The 27,576-nt window shown below is 40.5% G+C and overlaps 1 protein-coding gene across 12 annotated transcripts in view; it reads left to right on the top strand.

Moving 5' to 3' along the window:
• Nucleotides 1-27,576, top strand: part of LOC103043076 (rap guanine nucleotide exchange factor 6) — a 296,213-nt gene that overhangs the window by 187,607 nt on the left and 81,030 nt on the right. For all 12 annotated transcript variants that reach the window (XM_049466446.1, XM_049466442.1, XM_049466440.1 and 9 more), the window contains 8 exons: nucleotides 10,893-11,051; nucleotides 12,371-12,523; nucleotides 14,249-14,413; nucleotides 17,003-17,110; nucleotides 17,362-17,565; nucleotides 21,356-21,464; nucleotides 22,345-22,588; nucleotides 26,937-27,094. In XM_049466446.1, the coding sequence (XP_049322403.1) occupies nucleotides 10,893-11,051; nucleotides 12,371-12,523; nucleotides 14,249-14,413; nucleotides 17,003-17,110; nucleotides 17,362-17,565; nucleotides 21,356-21,464; nucleotides 22,345-22,588; nucleotides 26,937-27,094 (1,300 nt within the window). The remainder of the gene's footprint in view (nucleotides 1-10,892; nucleotides 11,052-12,370; nucleotides 12,524-14,248; nucleotides 14,414-17,002; nucleotides 17,111-17,361; nucleotides 17,566-21,355; nucleotides 21,465-22,344; nucleotides 22,589-26,936; nucleotides 27,095-27,576) is intronic.

The raw sequence follows: 27,576 nt of genomic DNA, 5'->3' as shown, positions 1-27,576 counted from the left end.
ACAGTGTCCCAGCTGAGAGAAAGCTTTTCCCTGCGGTTTTGAATGGTCGTTGGATGGCGGGTTGGACAGAATTAATTCTTTTAGTTCGACCAGTTGTTCGAACTAAAAGAATTAATTCTGTCCAACCCGCCATCCAACGACCATTGCCAGCAGATTCAACACCAGCTGAAGCTGCAGGAGAACTCCCTGCAGGAGCTTAAAAGAGAGGTGCTGGAGCTTCAGCAAGACAGAGAGTCTCTGAGAAAGGAACTCAGTACAGTAAGAGATGATGCAGATTAGAGATCAGACCATTAACAACCTGAGGGAGAAAATAAGAAACCTCAAATCCAATCAGCAATCAGCAGAGCAAGGACCTGCCCACTCTGATCTAAACCCTGACCTTTCTGTCCAAAATCCTACCCACCTGAAACCAGAAGCTGTCCTCTCTGGCCATGGACCCACCCACTCAGAGCAACATCCCGCCCACTCTGAACAGGGACCCACCCACTCAGAGCAACATCCCGCCCACTCTGAACAGGGACCCACCCATTTAGAGCAACATCCCGCCCACTCTGAACAGGGACCCACCCACTCAGAGCAACATCCCGCCCACTCTGAACAGGGACCCACCCACTCAGAGCAACATCACGCCCACTCTGAACAAGGACCCACCCATTTAGAGCAACATCCCGCCCACTCTGAACAGGGACCCACCCACTCAGAGCAACATCCCGCCCACTCTGAACGGGGGTCCACCCTCTCAGAGCAACATCCCGCCTACTCTGAACAGGGGCCCACCCTCTCAGAGCAACATCCCGCCTACTCTGAACAGGGGCCCACCCTCTCAGAGCAACATCCCGCCCACTCTGGACAAGGGCCCACCCATTTAGAGCAACATCTCGCCTACTCTGAACAAGGACCCACCCACTCAGAGCAACATCCCGCCCACTCTGAACAGGGACCCACCCACTCAGAGCAACATCCCGCCCACTCTGAACAGGGACCCACATGCATACCTTCAGATACTAACATTATAATTCTAATTGACTCAAATGGGAAGTTCCTAAATGAGCAACAGCTTTTCCCAGGGAAAAAAGTTGCAAAGTTTGGTGTGCCAGGACCAGAGATGCCCTTCAGCTCCTTACCCATGCCATCTCAGGTGAGCCAGACCACATCATTATCCATACTGGCACTAATGACTTTAAGGGCACAACAAGACAGAGTAGCTGAATGTGTAATGAGAGTAGCACAAACCGCCACACAGACCTTTCCCACCACAAAGATCTCCATCTCAACCATCCTACCCCGGAGAGACTTCCACCCTGCTACCATCCACAAGATTAACACAGAAATCTCCCGCAGTTGTGCAGCAGACCGTCCAGCCTCCACAACATCGGACGACCCCACACACCATCAAACAGACAACTCCCAGCATTCCACTACTTCTACCCCCCGCCTCCACACGGCCATCCCACACCCAGAGCAGCTCCAGCACACTGGATCTCCACCCCCCCCAGACCTGCTAAACCCAGCTCTGCATCTCGACCTCCAGCCCCCAGAGAACTGCACCCACAGCCAACACCCAATCTGATCCATCCACAGCCAGCACCTAAACTGAGGCATCCACCACCAGCACCCTGCCCCAATCACAGCCACAGAAGCAAACCTACGCTACAGTGGTAAAAAACTCAACCTCCACCAGTGCTGCAGATCTAGGCGAGATCAAACAGCTGCTCAGCCTTTTATGTAGCAGACTCCTGAGCTAAGTGACAATCATTTAACATACATCACATATTAATAAATAAATAAACAAATAAATAAGACTGATACAAATGTATATGAATGTAATTGCACAAAGATTACGAATGGTTTGTTTATAATTACATATGCATTTTTGAATTCTTAAATACATTGGTTTATCTCATTCTTAAAAATAATTCCCACTTTTACACTTTTTTAAAATGAAAACACTATCAATTTCAATGTGGAAAATTCAGGGCATAAATTCATCTCTGTTTGGGTACAAAACTAAAAACAATGAATTCACATATAACACGAAAAACACTGACATCATAATCCTACAAGAAACCTGGTGTAGATCTGACACCATCACTCACTGCCCCGCAAACTATAAAGAAATTATCATTCCCTCTGTTAAACACCCTGATATTAAACAAGGTAGAGATTCTGGTGTTATTATTATATGGTATTAGTCCGAATTATCCAAATGTATAGTCCCAATAAAATTGGAAAAATCACATATTTGGCTTAAAATTAACAAAGATATTAGTGACACTCCAAAAGACATCTATTTATGTAGTGTCTATATTCCTCCCAGTGAATCCCCATACTATAATGAAGATATTTTGCCTATTTTACATGATCAGATCAGCAGCTTCCAGGCCCAGGGAAGCATTTTGATCTGTGGGGATCTGAACGCACGCACAGGATCTCTACCTGACCTCAACACAGAGAAAAGAAAATAATTATATATTCGGTCATCAATACCCAAGAAACATAATTAACCTTCCTCGATAAAATTCTGATTCACAGGTGAACCGAAATGGAAGGGACCTCCTGCAGCTCTGTCAAAGCCTCGGTCTGTACATTGTCAACGGTAGGACACGAGGGGACTCTTTAGGAAGATACACATTTTGCTCACCTCTTGGCAACAGTACTGTAGATTACATGATCACAGATTTAGACACTTTCTCTCTCAGTGCATTCTCTGTAAAACTACTAACCCCTCTGTCTGATCACAGTCCAATTACTGTGTTCATTAAAAGGACAGAGAATAACAGCACAGCACACACACATCCCAGCAAGCTGTACAACATCCGGAGACTGTACAGATGGGCCCAAAACAGCACAGAAGAGTTTCAGAAAGCAATTGGAAATCAAGAAATTCAAACACTTTTAGATAACTTTCTGGACACCGCATACACTCACAGTAATGAAGGCATCAATCTGGCAGTTAGAAATTTAAACCATATTTTCATTTCAACTGCAAAAATATGCAAATTAAAACAATTAAAGAACAAACCCAAAAATATTAAAGATGACAAATGGTTTGACACACAATGTCAAAGAATTAGAAAAGAATTACAAAAATTGTCAAATCAGAAACACAGAACCCCATATAACGCAGATTTACGCCTTCAGTACTGTGAAACATTAAAACTCTAAAAACATACACTCAGAATCAAAAAAGCACAATATGCACACAAACAGCTGGCACTAATTGAGGAGTCCATCAATACAAATAGATTTTGGGAACACTTGAATTCTCTCAATAAATCTAGATTAGAGGAATAGGCAATTCAAAATGGGGAAATTTGGACCACACATTTTAAATCACTATATAATAAAATACCCACCAATATAACACCAATAAAAGACTTTCAGAATCCCCTGGACTCCCCCATTACTGAGCAGGAAATTCAATCTAAAATATCAACCCTGAAATCTAAAAATGCTTGTGCATTTAAATGAAATGATCAAAAACACTAGTAAAAAATTCCAGTTGGCCATTCTTAAACTGTTCAATCTGATTCTATACAAATAATAAGTGCGGAATAAAAATTAGCAACAAGCGAACAGAATTATTTTCTCAGGAGCGTGGAGTAAGACAGGGCTGCTGCTTAAGCCCAACACTATTTAACATTTATATTAATGTATTGGCCACTATTCTAGAAGGATCTGCAGCCCCGGATCTCACTCTGCACAACTCAGAAATCAAATTCGTGCTGTACGCAGACGACCTGGTCCTGCTGTCCCCCACAGAGCAGGGTCTACAGCAGAATCTGGACCTGCTGGAGCAGTACTGCCAGACCTGGGCCCTGGCAGTAAACCTAAAAAAAAAACACACAAATTAGATAGCTGTAAAGAATACAATTATTTAGGACTGAAGATCAGTTCCACCGGAAACTTCTGTCCAGCAGTAAATGAACTGAGAGAGAAAGCACGCAGGGCGTTCTACGCTATTAAACGTCAAATTCCCATCCCATATTCCCATATTAAACCAAATACCAATCAAAATCTGGCTCAAATAATTTCAGTCAGTTATAGAACCAATTCTCCTATATGGAAGTGAGGTATGGGGGGGCACAATCAAATTATAATTTTGACCAATGGGAGAAACAGCCCACAGCAATTATGCACACTGAATTCTGTAAGAGTATTCTACCGGTCCACAGAAAAAAAACAAACAACACCTGTAGAGCTGAATTAGGACAATACCCACTACTACTCAAAATTCAAAAAAGAATTGTTAAATATTGGCTACACCTAAAAAACAGTGACCCCCATTCCTATCCCTATAAAATCCTGCAGAGCCAAGAGCTGAGCAACAAAAAGAGTTCCCTCACACAGCTGGTACTGAGCCTTAGTTCACTAACACACACTAACACTGTTCACCATCAGGACCAGCCTGTACTCAACTCAATTAGACCAAACCTCACACTCCAAAACTCACACTCCAAAAAACAAACTACATCACCCGTTGGAACACTAAAACACAAGCACAGAGCAGAATGCAGTGCTATCTGGCCCTAAAGCGTCAGTACACTGTAGCTGAATATCTGAGCTCAGTGACTGATCTCAAACACAGAACCACGCTGACAAAGTAGAGACTGAGTGAACACAGCCTGGCAGTACAGACCGGCCGCTACAAACTGGCCTGGCTCCCTATAGAGCAGAGGGTGTGCCAGCAGTGCCACAGCAACACTGTAGAGACAGAGCTGCACTTTCTCACTCAGTGTGAGAAATATAATCAAATACGGAAATTTTATTTTAAACAATTTGATCAAATTCACCCCCAGTTCAGCCGTCTCTCTGATACCCATAAACTAGCCGTCCTGTTAGGAGAAGAGAGAGACTGCAGTGCCCTGGCAGCGCGATACGTTTTAGCCTGCCACAACATGCGGGACAGTGAGTGACCCACCACACACACACACACAGCCCTGAATGTGAACATCTTTATTTAATTATTATTATTTTATTTTTTTTTTTCTGTACCCTTTATATAGTATAGTATAGTGATGTTGTTCATAAAGCTGTTCAAATGTTTTAATAGTGTTCAGTAGATTTCATGTTTATGTATTTCTTTTTGGTTATACATCTGTATTCCTTAATCATGGGCGTGGTAGTGGGGGGAAAAGTGGACCTGACTATCCAGGGCCCGAGTACGGAGAGGGGCCCATGTAAAATCCTGATTTTTTACTGGCATGGATAGGGGCCCACTGACATTGAGAGTGTACAGGGCCCAGAATTTGCTGCTACGCCCCTGTCCTTAATGTTTAGAAAGTTCACTTGTGTTGTGCTAATGCTCTGGCAATACTGTTGAACATGGTTATGCCAATAAAGCTTATTTGAATTTGAAAGAGAGATAGTGAGAGAAAGGGAGAATGAGAGAGAGAGAGAGAGAGCGATTGAGAGAAAAAGAGACAAAATAAGAGAGAGTGAGATTTTTTTAAATTTTAGCAACAACTTTATTAAACCAGTTTTTTAGTTAACACCAGTTAACTAAAAAGTTAACTGGTTTCCATTCAAACTTGACCGTAAAACACTAAAACAAAGAAACTAAGACAGGATGTGGCTTATTAGAGAAAATAAAAATACAGACACCGCTCAAAATAAAAATTCTGCAAACTGCAGTTCCCCGCCATCCACTGAGCATAAAATGTCCATAAAACAACACATATTCATAAAACTGTCCATGTCTCTAATGGTGGAGTAGTACTTAAATCAATTAAAATCTGTGTTTTTACCAGTCTTTTAAAAACAGTGAAAGCATCACTGTCACTGAGACCCTCAATAATGCCCTTTCTACTCACCCAGATCGCCATTTTGTCTGTACCCAGAATAAAATTGAGCAGTTGGCATTGTGTTTTCCGTGATTTAGAGTACTTAAAACCCAAAATAAAAAACTGGTTTAGTAAAAACAAAACTAAAACAATTAAAAACAAACTCTAAAAACTGAAACCGTGGGGTTAGTCTGCGACACTCCATAAAACAATGAAAAACTGTCTCCCTCTCACCACAGCATGGACAGTTTTGGGACACGTCTGGGTTTAAAACCAAAGTAAAAGCATTCACAGCCATTATACAGTGTACAACCCTCCACTGTAAATCAGCATAGGTCTTGGTTAATGGTGTATTATAAAAAGCTCTCCATGCAGGTTTAAAATCATCGTTTAAAACCAGTCTAGCACGCCATGGTGTGTCAACCCTAGAGTTGAGTTTTGTTCTGTTTAAACCTTTACACAAGTTTTATAAAAACACTTCCCAGCAGTTTCATTTAAAGTCCCAGTGTCTGCAGCCAGTAGTAACTGACCCTCACAGTCCCCAAAGCTCAGCCTCTCTTAGTGCACATCTCCATTTCTGCAGAAGCTGAGCAGCAAGACGAGCAGACCTGATGCCCAGGCATTCAGCTACAGGGCCCACTTTGTCCAGACAGGAACCTGCAAGCTCCCCCAGAGTCTTTAGTCCTTTAGAGCACAAAGTCCTGTCCATGAATGGACTGATGTCACTTGTCACATCCAGGCGTGCTCCTTTAATCAGTGCAGAGATGTGTCCCCTGCTGGGTTAAAGTAAAACAGAGTACTTTAAAAGTCCACTATAAAAAGATGGCATATTCCGTAAAAACAGTCTTTTGGGGTTCATTAAAAAACAGAGGTAGCTTCAGGTCTAGATTGCCCCCCTCCGGAGCAGAGTGCACGTCAGTGGCCTCCATCCGAGGTGTTCTGGTCCAGAGTGAAGTCTCTTTCCCCACCAACAAAGCCTTACTTTTAGCCCAGTTAATTGTAGCAGATGAAATCTTCCCAAAGACACCCACAATGCTGATCAGATTGTCAATATCTTGTTGACATTGTAGAGTTAAAATGACATCATCAGCATAAGCAGACAGTAATATCTTAAAATCACAGAGGGGTACATTAAAACCAGAAAGGGTGCATCTCAACTTATTTAAAAAAGGCTCTATGGCCAGAGAATAAAGCAGGCCAGATAAACAGCATCATTGCCTTATCCCCCTCTGGGCTTTAAAAGAAGAGCTTAAACCACTGTTAACCACCAGAATACTCATTGCTATAAGACGAGGGGGGAACCCAAAGGCTGCTAGAACCTTCCAGAGATATTCATGTTCAACCCTGTCAAATGCCTTTTTCCTGATCTAGAAAAATCAGACAGGTATCCAAACCCAAAAGACTTGAGACATCCAGAACATCACAAATTATTGATATATTATCAAAAATGGACCTGTTTGGAACACAGTAGGTCTAATCAGAATGGGCGATCCTACCAATAACCCTCCCCAGCCTGGCTGCCAGCACCTTAGAGAGCAGCTTGTAGTCACAGCAGAGCAGTGAGACGGGTCTCCTGTATTTGATCTCCTGCAGATCACCTTTCTTGGGTAGGAGTGTGAGGACTGCTCTCCTGCAGCTCAATGACAGCCTTCCCCTGGACAGGCTGTTGTTGAGGACTTCCAGCATGTCCTCGCCAATCACTGACCAAAAGGACCTGTAGAACTCAGCTGGAAGTCAATCAATACCCGGCATCTTCCCACACTCCATACCCTGCAGCGCGTCACCCAGCTCTACCAGGGACAGCGGCCTCTCAAGGCCCTGTAGAGAGTCCTCTGGGAGCTGCGGCAGAGCGTTGAGGAAGACCCGCTCAAGCTCGGGCTGCTCCCTGTACTCGGTGCTGTACAGTTCAGTGTAAAAACGAACGGCCTGCCGGTGAATCCCTGCGGGGTCTGTCAGTAATTTGCCAGACTCAGCCCGCAGGGCATGCATACACTGGCTTTGACCGTTCTTGCGTTCCAGGCTGAAAAAGAACTTGGACGGAACGTCCATATGTGTCACCTTCTGGAATCAAGACCTAACCATGTTTTTAACCATTAAAATGCCAGTAAGCGCTTTTAGGTTTAACATTTGCAATTTCCACAGTGCACTGATCTACACTGTGGTCAGAAAAGCAACTGGTGAGATTTGGCTGTTGGCTGATGTTTAAAAAAATAAAATCTGTAAAGCCTTGCTAGAGATAAAAAGTTTTCCCTGGCATGTGCCCATGTGTACTGGATCTGACCCCTATGTATAATTTTCCATACATCACTGAGCTCATGTTTTTTAAGGAGCTGTATGAGCTTTCTCTGTAATGCAGGATGTGGCTCAAATTTTTGTCTGTGCTGGACTGTACAGTTAAAATCACCCGCTAAAAAACATATTCTTCCTTCCTACATCTGTCTGCAAGTGTTTTTAAAAACAGCATCCTGTCAACCCCCAATACAGGAGCATAAACACATAAAAAAAAAACACAATGACTCAAAAAAAAAAGCACAAACTTTTAAAAACCTCCCTGCCACCACCTCCTCAACCTCAACAGACTGAGGGGTCCACCTTCTAGAAAACAGTATAGCTACACCAGCAGAAAATGAGCTGAGTGACTAAAAAAACACTGCCCAACTCTCTAAGCCAATCTTCAGAACTTTGCTCATGGCTGTTTTTTTTTTTTTTAACAGCTGAGCTCTCTTAAAATGATCTGTGGCTCCATTAATATTTAATGTTGCCATTTTAAAATCACACCCCTCCTCCCCCTGCGTGTTCTTTATAAACTGGACTGACTGGATAAAACCTGGGCGATCAGGGAAATACTCTTCCACTCGCACCCCTTTAGCGTGTTTAGTAGAACTTAAAAAGTCCTTGATCATTTTTTAACCTATAAATATTATGGGAGACGGGGAGATGTTGGAGTCTGAGGATTCAGCGTTAGCAGCCGCTCGGTCCTCAGGTTGAACTCTAAACTCTGGAGGCTGAGCTCTTTTTAGCGCTGCGGGTCGGATACTGACCCTGCTGCCTTTTTTTCCCTTTGGTGACGAGGGGTTTAACCACGGGTTCAGCCGAGTCGCCTGCTCCCCCTGAACCTCGGCCGCCCCCACGGTGTCTTCCCAACCGTCACCAAGCACCACATTAGCAGCATCAGTATCATTTACAGTATCTACCATTTCAGTTACTTGTTCAGCATCAGCCTGTCCCCAGCCCCAATGCTCTCCTTACCTTCGTCAGGCTCGCGCCTCGCCGTCAGACCCGGGCTCCGGCGCGGATCCCTCGGCTCGCTCCTCTCCGACCTCAGTGTCCGCCAGCTCGGTGCTCGGCGGCGTGGTGACCCGCCTCTCCGGGAACAAGTGCACCAGGTGGCCCTCTTTCCCGCAACTGAAAGACTCCGTGGTGGCAAAAACGGTATAATCAAAATTGTCTATACGAAATTTAAAAGTAACGTTAAGGTCGTCAGCTTTATCCTTCAGAATCATTAAAACATGACGTCTGAAGGATACGACGTGCTTTAGGAACGGAGATCGGCAGCTGAGGGGAACCTTTTTAACAGGTGATAGTACCTGCCAAAACCTGGACAGCTCGCGGGTCAGCATGTCGTCTTTAATGAACGTTGGACAGAGTGACTCTTTTAGAAGGGGTGACGAGCGGGAGAGCCTTATAAAAACTGCCATTAATTGTGATTCCCTGATCCACCACCTCAACTACTTTATTCACGTCAGTTAAAAACAGAACAACTGAGCCGTTCATTCTGGACGCAGATAGCACATTTTCACATCCTACCATTTCTCCAATAGCTAACGTACACTCCTCCACAGAAATGTCCACGCTAGTGGGCACCTTGACTGCATTCATAATCACACGCCACTGTCTCCCCGGCCGCCATGCCGTCTAAACAACTAAACATAACTAAACATAACAACCAAAAAAATGTTTAAAAAAAAAAGAAAGAAAAGGAAAATAAAGAAAAAGTAACACGAGTGGACCAAATGGTCCGCACTCGCTCTTACTCTCGCAAACGCTCCGCCCACTCAGAGAGAGAGAGAGACAGAGAGAGAGTGAGAGAGAGAAAAAGAGACAGAATAAGAGAGAGTGAGAAGTGAGAGAAAGAGAGACAGAGAGAGAAGAAGTGAGAAAGAGAGTGTGAGAGAGAAAGAGCAGCAGCCTCAGCACTGCTTTACCCCCCCCCCAAACTCAACATCAGGCAAATCACCAAACACAGTCTGAATGATTTTCTGGAACATTGGCAAAAAGAAATCCAAACTCAAAACAAACTGGAATGATATCGGGCCCTAAAAACAGAGTATAAATTAAAAGAATATCTCCTGACTGTCAGAGATAGAAAGCAGAGACAGATCCTGACCAAGTACAGACTCAGTGACCACAGACTGGAAGTAGAGACCGACGGGTATAAACAGTCCTGGCTGCCCAGAGAGGAGAGACTGTGTGCTCACTGTACGACAGGTGAGGTCGAGACAGAGATGCACTTTCTTCTACAGTGTGACAAATTCAAAGAAACACAAATAGCTCTGGGAGAGGGGCACACCCCCCTCGCTGCCAAATACGTCAGTACATGTCACAGCCTGAGAGACAGTGGGTAACACCTTAAAATAAGACCCCTAAAATCCTGGGGACCTCAAATGTGCAATCATAAAACATTAAATCCAGTAAAACAGGAAGATTTGGCCCAAAAACTCAAATCATTAAAGTGTAAAAAAGCCTGTGGCACCGAGAGCATCAGGAATAAAATGCAGGCCATTTTCCTGACATCTGGAGCATCTGTGGAAGCAGTAATCATTTTTAATAACCGTATTCTGTCTTTCCTCACTGAACTACAGACCCTAATCAACAAACATCAGACCAAAAAGGGAAAAATATTTGCCTGTTTTTGTAGATTGTACGATTTAAGTATTGAAGTATTTGATTCTATTTGGCACAAAGGACTATATTACAAACCTCTGAAGAGCAGTGTTGTCTGTTTAGATTCTGTTATCTTTCATGAGATCTCCAAATATACAGGGATTTCTGACCTCTCTGTCCAGTACGATAACATTACCTGTAATGCCAGGTGTTTTGTGTTCCCAGTTGGACCAGTGGTATGTGATTTTGAACGGTGCCGTGGAGATCGGTCACGGAGACGGCCGGACTGAGATCCTCTGTATGGGGAACAGTTTCGGTATCTCGGCCTCCCTGGATAAGCAGTACGTGAACGGTGAAGTGCGCTCCAAAGGAGACGACTGCCAGGTGAGCTCCTACATCATTTCCTCTCACAACTAAATTCAAAAACTGAGTTTGCTCAGTGCAGCTCTGTGCTGTTAAACCAAGCCTATATATCAGACAGCTATTCTCACTGTCACCTACTAAACATAATACAGCACCCATTCAGATGTTTGTCCTTTATCATGTGTCCTGTCTTTATAGTTAATTCTATGTTTTATTTTTTTAGTGAGTGAGGTAGTTTGTATTTTAAATGTAATAATTTTATCTTATAACCTCTGTATATACTTTATTTAGATTTCTGTCTTTCTATTCTTTTTCAAATGTATATATTGCTTGAACAAATGTTATTCTTTTTTCTTAGTTTGAACTTTTCTTAAAATTTTAAATGTTTGTGTCGTGTTGTTTTATTTGACAAGACGGTTATCAAAGCATTTCCCTACTAGTTGTTCTGCATATGACTTTGGTTTGTCTTGGTAAGACCAATGATGTCTCTATTTATGTCTTTTCAGATGTTTTTGCCTTTTTACCAGCTGATGAAATTAAAGCTGGGATAATTGCGTTTGATTTTGTAATACTGATGACTGGCTTGGTTTTATCTGATTATACAAGTAGTTGTGTAAACAGTGTGTAGTGGAGAGTGGTAGTGGAAATAAGCGAGCAGCTTTTACCAGCACCTGCAAGATTCTGTTCAACACAAGCAACACTGAAACTGTAGAAATTAAATAATATCCATCTAATCTCATGTAACCCCTGTTCTCCTAAATCTGATTACTAACAATCTGATGTTCTGCATTAACTAGGTTATGAAGTACATGTAAACACACTCAGTGATTAAAATTTTATTTTATCTGGTTTGTGCTTTCTAGGGGGCAAAAAAACTCAGTTTTAAATCAATATGGTGCATATTCTATTTAAATGGTCCCATTTTCATTCATTGAATTGTACTGAAATATGAAATTTCATGAATCATTGTTTTTCATAATAACATGATTTTAAAAAATGAGGAAATTTCTATATTTACTGGTCATATAAGGATTGAGAATGTCGTAGGGCTGTTTTAGCCGAGATGAAGGTGAAGGTTCGAATAATGTCTCAGCCTTGGCGACTTGTCTGCCTCCATAACGCAGAACTTCACTTCCTCTATCCACATCCTCCCGCCTGAAGCTACAGTGTGAGTGTTAGTGGATTAGTTTAGCCGGCGAGGCTGGAGCTCTGTGCCAAGCCTTCCGATGACGCGCCACCACAATGCTGCGGTGCTGCTGTTCGAGTGCCCATTCCTGGTGCAGTGTAATGTCCTGCTGTATTATAAATTCACCCACCTGCCTCATGTTGTTGTGGACCAGTTCGTGTGCATCGCCCAGGAGGACTACTGGCGCATCCTCAACCATGTGGAGAAGAACACGCACAAGGTGGAGGAGGAGGGTGAGATCGTGATGGTAAAGGAGCACCGTGAGTTGGACCGCAGTGGCACCAGGAAGGGCCACATTGTCATCAAGGTGAGCTACATCTGTTTAGTAATGCCTAATGCAAAAATTTGTTCAAGTAGTTGCTCAATTACTTAAACTCTGTACCGCAGGTCTTTTAAGACTATACAATATAAAAAGGATTACTTTTTATTATTAATAATTGTTTCATTTGATTTTTTCAATGCAAAAATCTTCAGTAAATGTTTAAGCTGGTGCAAGATAACTTAAGTAAAATATAAAAAAATACAGTTGATTATCAATTTTTTTCAGTTTTTGTTTATATGAATTAAATTTTTTATTGCCTGCATTAGCCACATAACTCATTAGCCACATAACAGAACAGTACATTCAGTACAGGTATTAATACTGAATATAAACAGGTACCAAAACAACGGATCAGACATGAGTAAATAAAGTTTTAAATTTGAAATCTATTTGCAATTGCTATGTAGTAATAGAAATGACAAAAACAGTCAATTAAAGGAATACATGAGACAGTATCTTCTTTAGATGTGTCAGTTTCGTGATGGAGGGAAAAATAGATATAATTATGCAATAACCTTTACAAACAGATGGGGTGAGACAGGACAGCCTTGTCTTGTGCCCCTCATTAACAAAATGCCAAAATGCTTCTGGTTATATGGCGTTTTTTAGATCAGCACCAGGGTTTATATATGATGTGATTCTGGTGGTCAGATTTTCAGTGGCGAGGTTACCATTAATTTGGCTGGAACCTTGCTCACCATTGAATTAATGTACTGTGCTTGTGTGTTTATCACTGCTTTGGATGATTGATGTCTGAAGAAGCTTCATTAGTTTCTAATACCTTTAATTTCAATTAAGTACATGCATGACATTAGCATTTCTTTCTAAAACCAGAAGTTGCATCAAAATGGCTAAGGTCACATTCTGTTGTGTTTGTTGTGAGTCTACCTTTGCAGCTTTTCTTGTAACAAAACGAATGGAATGAGGTAGAGTCTGACCCAGTCTTAGTCTAGAACATCACAGCCTGTCTTTTTCTCAAAGTGTCTTAAATTCTTATGCTCGTCCATTTTTCCTGCTTTAACACATCAACTTTGAAGCTGCCTATATATACAGTTGCAGGTGAATAAAGGCATCTTGGAGTAAACTTACTCTGCAGTCATGTGGCCTAATGCAAATTAAGTCAGCCTTTAAGTCCACAGTAACAGTAGTAGTGAAACCACATGAACCCTTCCCCCCTCCATTAACTTCTCAGTTCTGCATGAACCAAAATTCCCCTCAGGCTCACTCGTCACAAGCCACAATACTTTACTTCTCTAGCTTAATCTGTATATCTATCCACACGCCATTGAGACTTTTGCTTTTGCTAGGGATATGTTTTATGGTGTGTCAGTGATGCAGTGTTTTAGTCTGCACTACATATATAAAACAGTGATATTAGGGTTATTAAAATAAATAAACACTTACTGCCCATATAAGCGCCTTTTATTACTAATTGTAAGAGTTTGGTTTATCCTTGGCACTCTAGTCTACGTTACATAAATATTTACTTTAAAACTTAAGCTAGCAACCATAACGTATTGTTGCTCTGGCTTTATGTTTTGGTTTTCTGCTCAAAAGACTTAATAAATATAGTCAACCAAAGTTTTACTAAAGTTGAGATTGATACAGTAAAGCTATAGTTTGACATTGAACAGTACATTACGAGGCTGCAGTGTACAATGTAAATCGTTGAGTTTGTTATCCATTTCACATTTTTTTGGAACGGCCTAGGGCACACCAGACAGACTGATAATGCATCTAGTGGAGGAGCCTTCGGTGGTGGATCCAACCTACATCGAGGACTTCCTGCTTACCTACCGCACCTTCCTGTCATGTCCTATGGAAGTGGGAAAGAAGCTACTGGAGTGGTTTAAAGTGGACAGCCTCAGAGATACGGTGTGTGACTGTTTGTGAAAAAGAACATAATATTAATAATTGCAAGTAATAACCTGTTTACATCTGTCACATTTAATCAAATCAAATCAAATCAAATCAAATTTATTTGTATAGCGCTTTTTACAACTGGTGTTGGCACAAAGCAGCTTTACAGAAACATGATCACAGGACAAAGAATTAGGCAAAACATTAAACATAGAATATACATAATACAGAACCCCCAGTGAGCGCGGAGGCAAGGAAAAACTCCCTCAGAGCTGCAGGAGGAGGAAGAAACCTTGGGAGGACCAAGACTCACATTAAAGGGGGGACCATCCTACCACTGGTCAAATGGCTTTTAAATTAATTTTTAAAAGTCTTTCATACATCCACATAGGTTTTATATATTCAGGTGTATAGCAGCTCCACTAATGGCTTATAGAGTAAGATGGATGATGAGCAGCTGATCTGTGGTGGTGGATGGAGAAGAGCTGACTTCAGAAACTTCCCGTCTGGCCAGACAGAGGACATGAGAGCCTGAGGGTCCAACATCCCTCGGTATCGGGTCAGACAGGTGGGCAGTCAGTAACTCGGAGGAAGGCAGAGAGATGGAATTAGTTTTGACTGGATTTATGTAACACAGAGAATATAAAACATTATCAGAGTGTGGCAAATGACTCCGGCAGATCCAAAGTAAAACAGCCTAACTAAAGGCAGAGAGGTCACATAGACATGGAGGCTCCCTGAAACACTGGCATCCACCCACTCTACCGTCCACAAACCTGAGTGACCGTGTGCAGTGGGAGAACAGCAGCACCAGCATCTCAGTTTACCACAATTTCCTCTGTCCATGAACCCCTGGATCTGCAGCCTTATCTAAAGGGAAAAACATTAATTACCAAAAGCTAAACTAAACAAGTAAGTTTTCAGTCTAGACTTAAAGATTGAGACTGTGTCTGAGTCCTGAACATATTCGGGGAGATTATTCCAGAGTTGAGGCGCTTTATAAGAGAAAGCTCTTCCTCCTGCAGAGCTCCTCTGAATTTTAGGAACTACTAATAAACCAGCACCCTGAGATCTGAGTAATCGCGGTGGTTCATAACAGGAGATGAGGTCTCGTAAATACTCAGGAGCGAGCCCGTGTAGGGCTTTATACGTTAACAGGAGAATTTTATAGTCTATGCGGAATTTGACTGGAAGCCAGTGCAGTGCTGATAGTACTGGACTAATATGGTCAAATTTTCTAGTTTTAGTAAGGACCCTGGCTGCAGCATTTTGAACTAGCTGAAGTTTATTTAAGTTACTGCCGGAACATCCAGACAGTAGCGCATTACAATAATCTAGCCTTGAGGTAATAAAGGCATGTACTAATTTTTCTGCGTCATGCAGTGATAGGGCATTTCTTAGCTTGGCGATGTTACGGAGGTGTAGAAAAGCTGTTCTAGTAACATTAGATATGTGTTTATCGAATGCTAGATCTGAATCTATGATAACTCCAAGGTTTTTAGCTGCTGAACCAGGGGTGGCTGAGAAGTCAGCCAGATTTAGCATTAAGTCTGCTAATTTATTTCTAGCAGCTTTGGGGCCTAATAGGAGAACTTCTGTTTTATCACTATTTAATAGGAGGAAGTTGTGCGACATCCATGATTTTACATCTTCTACACAATCCTCGATTTTCTTTAATCTCACTCTGTCATCAGGTTTGGCTGATATGAAGAGCTGCGTGTCATCCGCATAACAATGAAAATTCACATCATGTTTTCTAATAACTTTGCCCAGTGGGAGTATATATAATGTAAATAATAACGGTCCTAATAAAGAGCCTTGTGGAATTCCATATCTTACCTTGGTATAACTGGAAGACATATCATTTAACCTCACAAACTGATAGCGATCGGTTAAGTACGATTTAAACCATGCTAAGGCAGTTCCGGTTACACCGACCATGTTCTCTAGTCTTTCTAAAAGGATAGTATGATCTATTGTATCAAAGGCTGCGCTCAGATCGAGAAGTACGAGTAGGGAAACACAGCCTTGGTCGGCGGCTATAAGTAGATCGTTTGTTATTCTAACTAAAGCTGTCTCAGTGCTATGATAAGGCCTAAATCCAGATTGAAATTTTTCATAGATCTGGTAGATCTGGTAGATCTGGTCTGATTTAACCTAATGACCACCTCCTTTCTGTTTCTCTGCATGCATTACTATCCTGCTTTCACCCTGTTCCTCAATGAGCAGCTGTATTTATTGGGTTGGAGGGTCATTTTTCTCAGCACTGCAATGACTTAATGATTATCATGATGGTGGTGTATGAAGTATTAGTGCGTGTTGTGCTGGTACCAGTGGATCAGACACTGCATTTCTGTTGGTCCATTCGTCTAATTTGAAAACTGCTCGATTTTCATGGCCACTGAAACAGCTCAAAAGTTTTTGTGCATCAGAGAAGATATGCTGTTATGGTAGAGGTATATGGTATATGTAGTAGATGCAGCTGTTACTGCTGAACATGATTAAATTAAAGCGAGTGAAAATAAAATAATATTAATAATAAAGCAGATTTTGAATCATCATTATTAACATGTGGACTGATATGAAAAATGTATTTTAATGCAGGTTACCCGGATTGTACTGCTATGGGTGAACAATCATTTTAATGACTTTGAAGGAAACCCTTCAATGACTCAGTTTCTGGAGAACTTTGAAAAGCTGCTGGACGAAGCGGTAAGACTCATTTGCAGTGAATTGTGGCTGGTGTGTTGTTGACTGTTGTGTCTGTGATTGTGATTGTGCATGTTAACATATCCAGAAATATTTCTTAGTGTGTTCTGTTCTGCTATCCTGAGGAACTCTAAGGTAAGCCAGGGAGATATTAGCTAGCAGTTCGTCCCACATAGCTTGTTTTAACACAGTAAACACGCAGACTACTTATGGGCACTTCTAATGTTCCTGTGTATCTCCTTTGTTACTCTCAGAAAATGAAGGGTCATTTGCGGCTGTTGAACATTGCCTGTGCTGCTAAAGCTAAGTGGCGGCAGGTCACGTTGCAGAAACCCTCCAGAGAGTCACCACTCCACTTCAGCCTGCAGGGCGGCAGCGAGAAAGGCTTCGGCATTTTCATTGAAGCGGTGGAGGTGGGCAGTAAAGCGGCAGAGGCCGGATTGAAGCGTGGAGATCAGGTAACATACCTACAAATCACAGCATTTTTCAAGATTCTGATGGTTTCACGGTATATAACTATATTTTATTGTTATTATTTATTTCTATATTTTTTGCATGACTGGGCTTTATAATATACATCAGTGGCTATTGCTCTAAGACTGCAAGGGAAGCTCAGCTTCCCCTAAAATGTAAAATAAATAAGTGATTAAATATATACTGTTGTGTGTACATGTCACTGATTAAATATGCGCTACAACGCTCTGAACTTAGTTCAGAATCAGCTTCTTATCACTGGTAACACCGCGGCTTTCCTCTCACTCATTCCCGCAGCTTCACAGCGCTGCTTTAAACAGTGCACAGACTTCAATAGCGGAGCAAAGCGCGCGGCGAAACGAGACGAGTCATTGGATAAATGCTGGGCTTTGTCCCGCCCATCGGACGCTCAGCGTCTCTGGGGGTCTATGGGCTCAGCTTCTGCATGATGATTGGATGATCTGTCTGAGGCAGAGTCCCTTTTTGTTTGACAGTGAAATGAGCGAATCAGTGATCTTTTAGTGTAAAAATCCGTGATGGGCTTCTATTTCTGGTGCTTTTCTGTAGCTACTTGTGTTTGGAGACTTACTTCTATTACTCTTTCTGACTTCTATCACTCTTTTCTATCGCAGTTTCTGTCCAGCGTGTGCTGCTTATCCCCTCCACCGTCACAAAGCACTCACAGACGGGCACACTTCACACTAGCCTCGCGCCAGTGCAAGCTGCACATAATATCAGACAGTTTTAATGTTGTGGACGGATTTTGGCTAAGGCATTTGATAGTCTTCCTTACTAAGATAAACTTAAGAGTTAAACAGCAGGGCAGATCAACTGCTCAGATTAATTTGGTGTAAAAGGTGGGGAAAAGTAACAGGTATTTTCAGCTGTCCTGGTATGATAAAGTGAGCTGGCTGACTGGAAGTGCTGTAATAAATAAAATGTACTGATGGCCATTCCTCTTGATGAAACTATCTCAGGACATAAATGAACAGGGGCCAGTAGTAAGTATTGTGTTATCATTAAAAATAATTTAAACAATTTAATTTAATAAAGGGATTATTCAAGGAAATTAAAACTGTCCAAAAAGGAACTAAATTTACCTGCATTTTTTCCTTTACCAACTTTAAAGATTACGTAATTTACCTTTTTGTTGTGTAGTGAAAACTTGAAAATAATGCCTTTTGTTTACAAAAAAAAACATCTCAGGGAGAGTAGAATTTTTGTATAAATAAAACTACATAATGTTAAGATGTAGGCCGAAATTGAGCTTCCCCTCCTTGAAAGACCAGCATCCGCCATTGATATACATATAATATAAAACACTAAGGCTTTAAATTTAAGCTATGGTTAACTTTACTTTTCCTACATAATTACGCAATATATGAGGTAATCAAACTTTATTAACAGATAAAGAATGTAAACAATAGACTTTAAAAAGAGATATGCCAGCAAGTTTAACACGTTTTTCTTTACAAAACTTAATATTTAAATAAAAAGTTCAAGCCATTACACTATTAAAATCAGCCACAATTCCCTTCTTTCTCCAGGTAACTAATACATTCAGTTCAGTGTTCATTGTAATTATCCTTCAAGCTACAGTAATAATATATTTAAACAGGACTATAGTTTCTGCGCACCTCGTATCATCAGGTTTTATGGAGTTTTATCACTTGCTGAATAAATAATTCTCTACTCAGGACTGTTTCTGGGCTCGTCTGGGGTATAAACTGCTGTTCTCAGGCAGGATGAAGCAAGGGACGAGTGTGCTAATGTTAACCTACGGCAAAGTCTACACTTTAACAAGCATGCCCTATGCAGCGGAGTGCGTTTATATATCTGTGTGCGCATATTAGCGGCTCTGTGTCGCTCTGCAGTGTAAACCACAAACGCGGGAATGTGTGGGGGGGATGGGAGGCCTGGCGGACCAGTCACAGCTGCGTCTGTCCACCTAGCGCAACGCGTAGTTACATTTCCAGAGAGGTGCCCATCAAGCTATGGCGTAGGACAGGGTGTAAGGTACGCGGCGACGGTATGTACGGTGTATGTCTACAGAGCTGAGCTTCCAGTGCGTTAGCTTACTGCCTAGCATTAGCCAGCCAGCTATCCCAGCTTGTTTCTTTAGTGGTGCTGTTCTACACAATGCTTCGCAGCGCCTTTAGCGGTGTGACAGTTCAAAATTGCTGGTATACCGCCCAGCACTACCACAAATATTCACTTCTACACCAGGGGGCTGTTCCACGAAGCGAGCTTAAAAAAGTGGCGCTTATTTGAGTAATCCTCACTTGAGTTAGCCAAACAATTCACTTCCAGCTAGTTCCGTTCCACTAACGCAATTCAGACTCAACCTGTTCCCACTAATTCAAACCAGGCTTTTGTAATCAAGGCTCACGTGCGTGCACACGGTATTTACACAGCCTCAGTAATCGACCCCTGAAAAGCAGAGAAAAATGTTTAAGGAGGTGAAGGAATGCGCTGCTTTTTTTCTCTCCTGCTGAACAGGAGTTACTTATACGTCTATTTGGTGAAATAAAGACATAATTATATGGAAAGGAAACATTTCTTGTGTTCTTAAAATTAATTATGAAAATTGCAGATCGATTTAATCCGTGAGCATATTTAATCCATTCATTGGCATTCCAAAATGTTATAGTAAATTTGATGAATAAGAAATGAATAGGAAAATAGATAATTATATCCTGATTTAGAAGCAACATGGGGGAATTAAAATGAACATGGCAGCAGGTCAAGGTTAAATATAAAAATATACCAGAATGGTAAGTGCAATACCAATGTGCAGAAAAATGTTAAATTACATATTTTAGTGTGTATTGTGATATAAATTAACTGCATGAAATATTTTAGCAACCAGAAAGTAAACAGCTGTTGCTGCTACTGGTGGTGATGTCAATAACTGCCTACAGCCTTCAATGTTGGCTGCTATAAGCCTACATTTTTTGCTAATTAATATCACCTGTATGAAAATATTGGTAGGGTAGTTGTCTATATCCATTCACTTTTTGCATCAATAAATTAACCAAACATTTATACTATTTATATTGAACAAATATGATCACATATGTGAATTGATATAATTATGGAATTATAGATATACTTAGAAGTAACTTCATCTAAAGTACCTGGGCATCATTAATACTAATAAATGTGTTTTTGTGATACAGAGTTTATGCAAATAAATCTTTGTGGAAAATAACTGCGATTAAATACTGGATTTCATTTTACACTGGCCTGAATTTGTTAAGATTGAACCAATAAATTGCAATGTGCAGACATATTTCCAATAGAGTGCAATACTCAATTAAATGTATACAAATATTATATATGCTGCATCCACTGCAATTTATTGGATTGAACCGAGGCGGAACCTTGTTCCTGGATTTTGTTTCCCACCCGCAAGGCTATGGCGTCACACGGCTCATCCAATAGAAGCGCTGCAGCTAAGCTAAGCGTAAACTCTAGCCTGGGACAGAGCAGGTTTGGACAAATGTATATATTGCTATAGTAACTGGACGAGGCTTAAGTCTAGCCTTTTTCGTGGAACCGAAATTTTTGCAAAATGAGCCAGACTTGTCTTAATAAGCCTGGCTTACTGAGTTAGCTCGCTTCGTGGAACAGCCCCCAGCTCTCACTGGCTGACAAAACAGAAACCAGTAAGAAGGAGGGAAAAATGGGTTTCTGCTTAATTCAGAGCATTGTCACTGTCTGTCTCCCTAAAATTCTTAACCCTGTGCTTGTGTTACTCTATTTCTTTCTCAGATTATGGAAATCAATGGACAGAACTTTGAGAATATCTCCTACACCAAAGCAGTGGATATTCTAAAGAACAATACTCATCTTTCCCTCACTGTAAAAACCAACATATTTGGTAAGTTGAGTCCAAATCCAAGTCACATTGCATGAAAATCACTTTTTCTCCCAGTTCTAGTTTGATTAGTAGCTTCGGTGGTAACTGGAGTCATAATTTTTCTTTAAATTTTGTTCTACCCCTATGAAGTTTTACAGTTTTTAATTCTGAATATTACTCACACTTTGCACTGAGATAGCAGGATGGTCATTTCCACAAATTACTCTCCATCTAAGCCTTCCATCAGTCACCCTTGTTTACTTATACAGACTGGAATCATATTGTCTTTAGCAACAATTCAGGCTCTATTAGGGATCCGATAAAGGTTGACTTCGAGTATGGAGTCTTTTTGGTAAGTGCATCCATCCTGCCTTTGCTGTGAAATGTCACACTGCCCTTACTGCTGGTGTGATGATCTGATACGAGGGTCACTAACAGCTGCAGGACATCCTGCAACCATATGTGCTGTCTTTTATGGCAGGACATCCATCTGGCATTTTTTTCAGCAGTTTAATGCTCACTCACAGATAGCAAGGGTTTCCGAGATTGAAACACTTCCTTTCCTTGCATTTTTGTCAATAGTTGTATTATTCAATAATAACTATTTATTTTGAATGCTATAGAACTAAAAGTATAATTAGTTTGAATTAAGAACCTCTAGATACATTTCCATCTCAAATTTTTAGTCCACTTATTAATGAAATAGAACCCACTGTAACTGTGAACAGTCAATAGATGTATAATAATATTTTTATCCATATGACCTAAAATGTGTTTGGTGTTCTTTAGCATTTGAAAGAAACTATGTGTACATGAGGGAGGTGCTTGTGTAGAAATGTTTTTCCCTGGAAAGCGTGGCAGTTGGAAAATGCTTGCCATTAATACATGTTTCACTTTCCAGTTTTTAAAGAGCTCCAGAACCGCATCAAGCACGAGAAGAAGAATGGTGGCCTCCACATCCCGAAAATCCAGGAGAAGAAGGGTAACCGCTTTTCCATTGCTGAACTGCCAGGAGATTTGGAGTTTGCAACCGACAACAAGAGCCACAAAAAAATGAAGGCCAACACTGTGTCAGGAGGCCGCAACAAGATCCGCAAGATGTTGGAGAAGACCAGGTTCAGCATCTTACCCCCTAAACCCTTCAGGTTAGAAGAGAGTAGGTTTTCTTTTATAATAGGTTAGACTGAAGTGTTTAGATAACGGTGGCCCAAATCCAATCTATTTTGTGACATTAGACATTGTATGGGCCACTCTAATAGTATTCCAGAAATGAATGTGATAAATAATATTATTGTACAACTAAATTAATAATTTTATTATCATTTACAAATATTAGCAAATAATAAAAACAAACATTTTATTATATTATTAAAATGTTAGCAAAATGATGCAATTCACCCTTTAAAAATCACTTCTGATAAAAATGTCAAGAAAGGACATAACAAAACTGTTTTATTAGTTTAGTAATACAATTGGACTTTTTATTTTTCATTTTTATTTGTCTTGCAGCTTAACATATTGTGCCCTTCTGATAAACCTGCTTTTTAAATGACCTTAAATTTTTCTGACCATTCCAATTCCATTCACATCTCACCAGTTCTTGACCCCTTAACACACCCTTTTTTTGACTTTTTCATCACCTGAATCCAGCGCTTTGATCAGCCCTGATTTTAGTGTACCAAGCATCATCAGCAATTATTGTGGCAAATCAATAAGCTGAAAATGGCTTAGGAAAGGCGGCCATGTTGGGGTCTGTGTGTAACATAATCCTGCAGACTGTCAGCATTGTATCTCAGAATTAGCAGATGATCTTTAAATTTACTGTACACAGTCTATCCATCCATCCGTTAATTCATCCGTCCATCCGTCCATCCTGCACCTAGTTTATCTAATCAGGAATTCAGTACAGAAAATCACAAATCTGTCAGTCCACAATTTATCACTTCGGGCTCTGTTTTCGATGAGTAGCTTTTCTGTGGGGTACATATGTTGTCGTGGCGTTGTGGGTTATGTTGCCGTCTTCCTGTGTGTGCTCCGCACTTTTGCTTAATGCTTCTTGTTTTTCACTCACTCTCTCCTGTTTTTACCATGGCTTCACCTGCACAGAGGACTGTTTGGGTAAGAGATACTCTCAATCAGTTACTGTCTCTCTCTTCCTCCCTCCCCCTCCATATCCAATACATCTAAAGTGTTAAATAAGCCACGAGAGACCAGCTGTCACAGTTTATATGTGATTTACATTTATTATTAGGCCCTTAACGATAACTCATTTTTGGATGATATATTGTGGCGCAATGTGGCAAACTGTTTTAAACATTTTTATTTTCCTTTTAGGACCATGTTTTTTTTCTCAGCACTACAATGACTATGATTGGCATGGTGGTGGTGTGAGGTGTTAGTGTTGTGCTGGTAAGAGAGAATGAAAGCGATGTATACACTGTGTTCACTTACTATTCACTTTATTACATACTTCTATCTAGCTGCTCCATCTTGTACAGTACAGATGTACAGAGAGCAAAAAAAGCATCTCAGAATGAACAACACCATCCTGCAACAATAGGAGAATGAGCTACAACAGCAAGCAAACCATGGCAGTTTCCTTGTCTGTAAGTAAATAAGGGTCAGCATTTGGCACCAATAGCACAAATCCGTGAACCTAACCTAACTAGTGTCAACAGTACAGGCTGGTGTAGATGGTGGAATAATTTGGGGGATGTTCACTTGGCACACTTTGAGCTATTTAAATATTGGTGTTGACCAGATGCTTCATGACCACAATTTGATTAATTTTAACAATAAACAATCTTCTTTAGTATGATGATGATGTCACAAAGCAAATGTCATGTCAAACTGTTTTTATGAACATGACAACAGATTCAGTTCTGAATCCAGTAGAACTAAAAAAACTTGACAACATGGATCAGAACCTCAACAGAATGTTGCCAACATTTTGTGAAAGCATTGCCATGTTTGGAGAGGGTAGTCAGGGTAGTGTTCTTAAAAGATTGCTCGGTGAGTTTATTTGTGTGAATGCGTGCTTCCTTCTGGTTCGGCAGTTCAGAGTTTTGAGTATTTCTGTCTAAAAGCCACACCACACAATTTTTTTTAGAAATCTCCTTAGAGTTGCCAAGTGGCTCTCTGTAGCATTTTCACCTCTCTGGGAACAGTTTATACTGGGCTCAGATCACAGAGGTTCTCTTTACTTCTTTTAGAGCAACCTGTGTCGCTCTAATCTCTCCACCTCGCTGGTGCATCATGTTCATTCACTGAGCCCATTCTGTGTTCAAGCCCCGCTCTCCGCGCTTTATATTTTTACTTTTTCAACATCTTTCTGCTGCTCTGTGTCTTCATTCCATTCATTTCGCAACATCAGTGCAGTTCTTTGTACCCTCACACCTTAGTTTTGTGCCCCCCAGTGTTAGAACACCTACAGTCAGCAAACACTCACATTCATCCATAGAATTGTGGTCTACTTATTGACCTTTCATACCAACAGTCTGGGTTTAAACCCAGCTCACTGCAACTCTCCCATATTTGTGTTCATCCTGGTGGTAGTGTATTGTTTTACCTGTAACTGACTCATCTGTTTTCTTCTCCCTCTGTAATGTGGTTCCTTTTACTCAGTTCGAAACTATTACTCATGAGAAACTGGTCTCTATTGTTCATGGTTTGCCTCCCTCATCCTGTCCGTTTGATATCTTACCATCTAAATACATATAAAAAGGTCTTTTATTTTAAAAGAATCTTAAGCAATAAGACAGATGTCCTTATTGTGGGTACAGAGGATGTGTCCAGGAGGGTTTAGTTAGATCTTGATCATGCCGTATGTTAGAAATCTGGCTGTGATTTTTGATCCCCATCTAAATTTTATTGGTCATATGAAAAAGCTTCTTCAATCTTGCTTCCTTCAACTTAGAAATATCAGCAAGACGAGAACCTTTATGACCTTTTCGGACACTGAGAAACTTATTCATGCCTTTGTTTCATACCGGTTAGACTATTGTAATGCCCTGTTCACCCGTCAGTAAGATGTATCTCGACTGCAGCTTGTACAAAATGCAGCTGCTCGTCTTTCAACCAGGACAAAACGTAGGGACCACATTATCCCAGTGCTGGCCGCTCTTCACTGGTTACCAGTGGGATACAGAATTGATTTAAAATTTTTAGTGCAGGGCGCTGAGTTGTCCAGCGGTCTAAAGCACTACCACTATGAGCGGGAGGTCCCAGGTGCTCCCAGACTGTGAAATGATCTCCCTACTGATATCAGACTGTCAACATCGGTAAAGCCTTAAAGAAACATTTAAAGACTAATGTTTGTTCTCTTGCTTTCTGTAGTGTTTGAAAATTGTGATTATGCTGACAGTTTGTTTCATTGATGTGTCTGTGTTCGCTTATTTTATCTATTTTTATATGTTTTATGTACTTTATGTACTCTCCAGTTGCTCTGGAAAAATAAAGATTACTTACTTTTGTACTTACCTACTATAAGCCACCAGGTAAAATAAAAATCTGAGACAGCTATCTGGATCTGTCTCATTATACCATGCATTTTATTCCCAAAAGCAGTGTGCATTAAGGCTGTAACACTCTCACAAACAACACTCTCAAAAACTCACAGCAATATTACATATATTTTGCACTTAAGGCTGCAGTTTGTGGATTGACAGTTTTTGTGGACAGTTGATTGTTTCATAGTAACTGAATATTTGTTTAATGGTTTCTTTTGTTGAGTTTTATTACATAACACCTTTTTGAATCCTGTACCTCACAAATAACCCAAAGTATAAAAAGAAAGATCTAAAACTAATACTAGAATTAACAACAACTAAAACTAAGCACTAATAAAAAAAACTAATAAATACAAGCAAACACACTCTAAAAACTAGTTAAACTAACTGGATTGGAGAAGAAAAAAGCAAAATAAAATTAAACTCTAATATAATATTCAAAACTCTTATAACCATGACTCCATGATGTTTACATACACCTCATTATCTGATTACTACAGTTTGTCAGTAATCTGATCAGTTCCTTTTACAGGTAAAATAATGGTAAAAAAATTGTTTTGAAATGTTTGCATAAGTCAGAAAATAATCATTTTTTTGCGAATAAACATCATGTGAAACCGGAAATTCACCCCATGACTTCTTTAACACATTGAGCCACAATATAATCATATTTCAGCTAGAAAATGAAGATTATTTGACTAGGGTTAGTTAAATTACAGCATCTTGTGGTGCTGTGCTAAACACTGCTCACTTATTTCCACTACCACAGTCTGTTTTCAATTATGCACAGACTCAGACATTCCAGAATACTGTGAAATATAATTGCGGAGGTAATATCCAGCTTAGGTTTATACATCTTACTCTGATCTAATAAATATAGTATTTTACTAAGTGCATGACTTCTTAAATAATTAGTCATTTGAATTACTGCTGTAATCTGAATATGAATCGTTTTTTTTTTTTAAACTCTCTCTCTCTCTCTCAGTGATGGAGGGGTGGGCCAGTCTCAGGATGACAGCATTGTGGGAACTAAGCAGTGCCGTCACAGTGTGGCGATTATGCCCATCCCGGGCAGTCTGTCGTCCAGCAGCCCTGATTTGCTCCAGCCGGCTACCAGCGTGCTGGACTTCTCAAACCCCTCAGGTGAGACTCATCACTTTCAGTTCAGCTCAATTCAAGGAAGAATTTCAGAATTTCTTGCTTCACAAAGAAAGTAAAAAACATTATTTTTATTATTATTTATTATTTCCAAGCAGCGGACTGATACACAGCCACACGCAAAACAGCAACAAAGGACTAAGAGAATAAAGGCAAATCATGACCTTTTCATTATGACTTCTCTTTAAACCTTTAGTGCTAGTACGAGAATTTGATTTTAAAAAATGTATGCAGTAAAAAAAGTGATGGAAATTCCCAGTTCATATTAAAAACTAAGCTGTGAGAAAAAGACGTCACAAAACTAATCTATCTACAACTATTCAACTAATCTACAAACAGTGTCTCGTAAACCCCAAACTTTTATATTATTTCCTTTCACGGGACAACACTCAAGGTGTGACACTTTGATACAATGCAAGGTAGTCAGTGTTTAGCTTGTATAATACTGTCTATACCTCTGGCAATAG

The sequence above is a fragment of the Astyanax mexicanus genome, chromosome 17 (assembly GCF_023375975.1).
Source record: "Astyanax mexicanus isolate ESR-SI-001 chromosome 17, AstMex3_surface, whole genome shotgun sequence".
Classification (NCBI taxonomy): Eukaryota; Metazoa; Chordata; class Actinopteri; order Characiformes; family Acestrorhamphidae; genus Astyanax; species Astyanax mexicanus.
The sequence above is the reverse complement of the archived record's forward strand: the minus strand, read 5'-3'. Positions and strand labels throughout refer to the sequence as shown.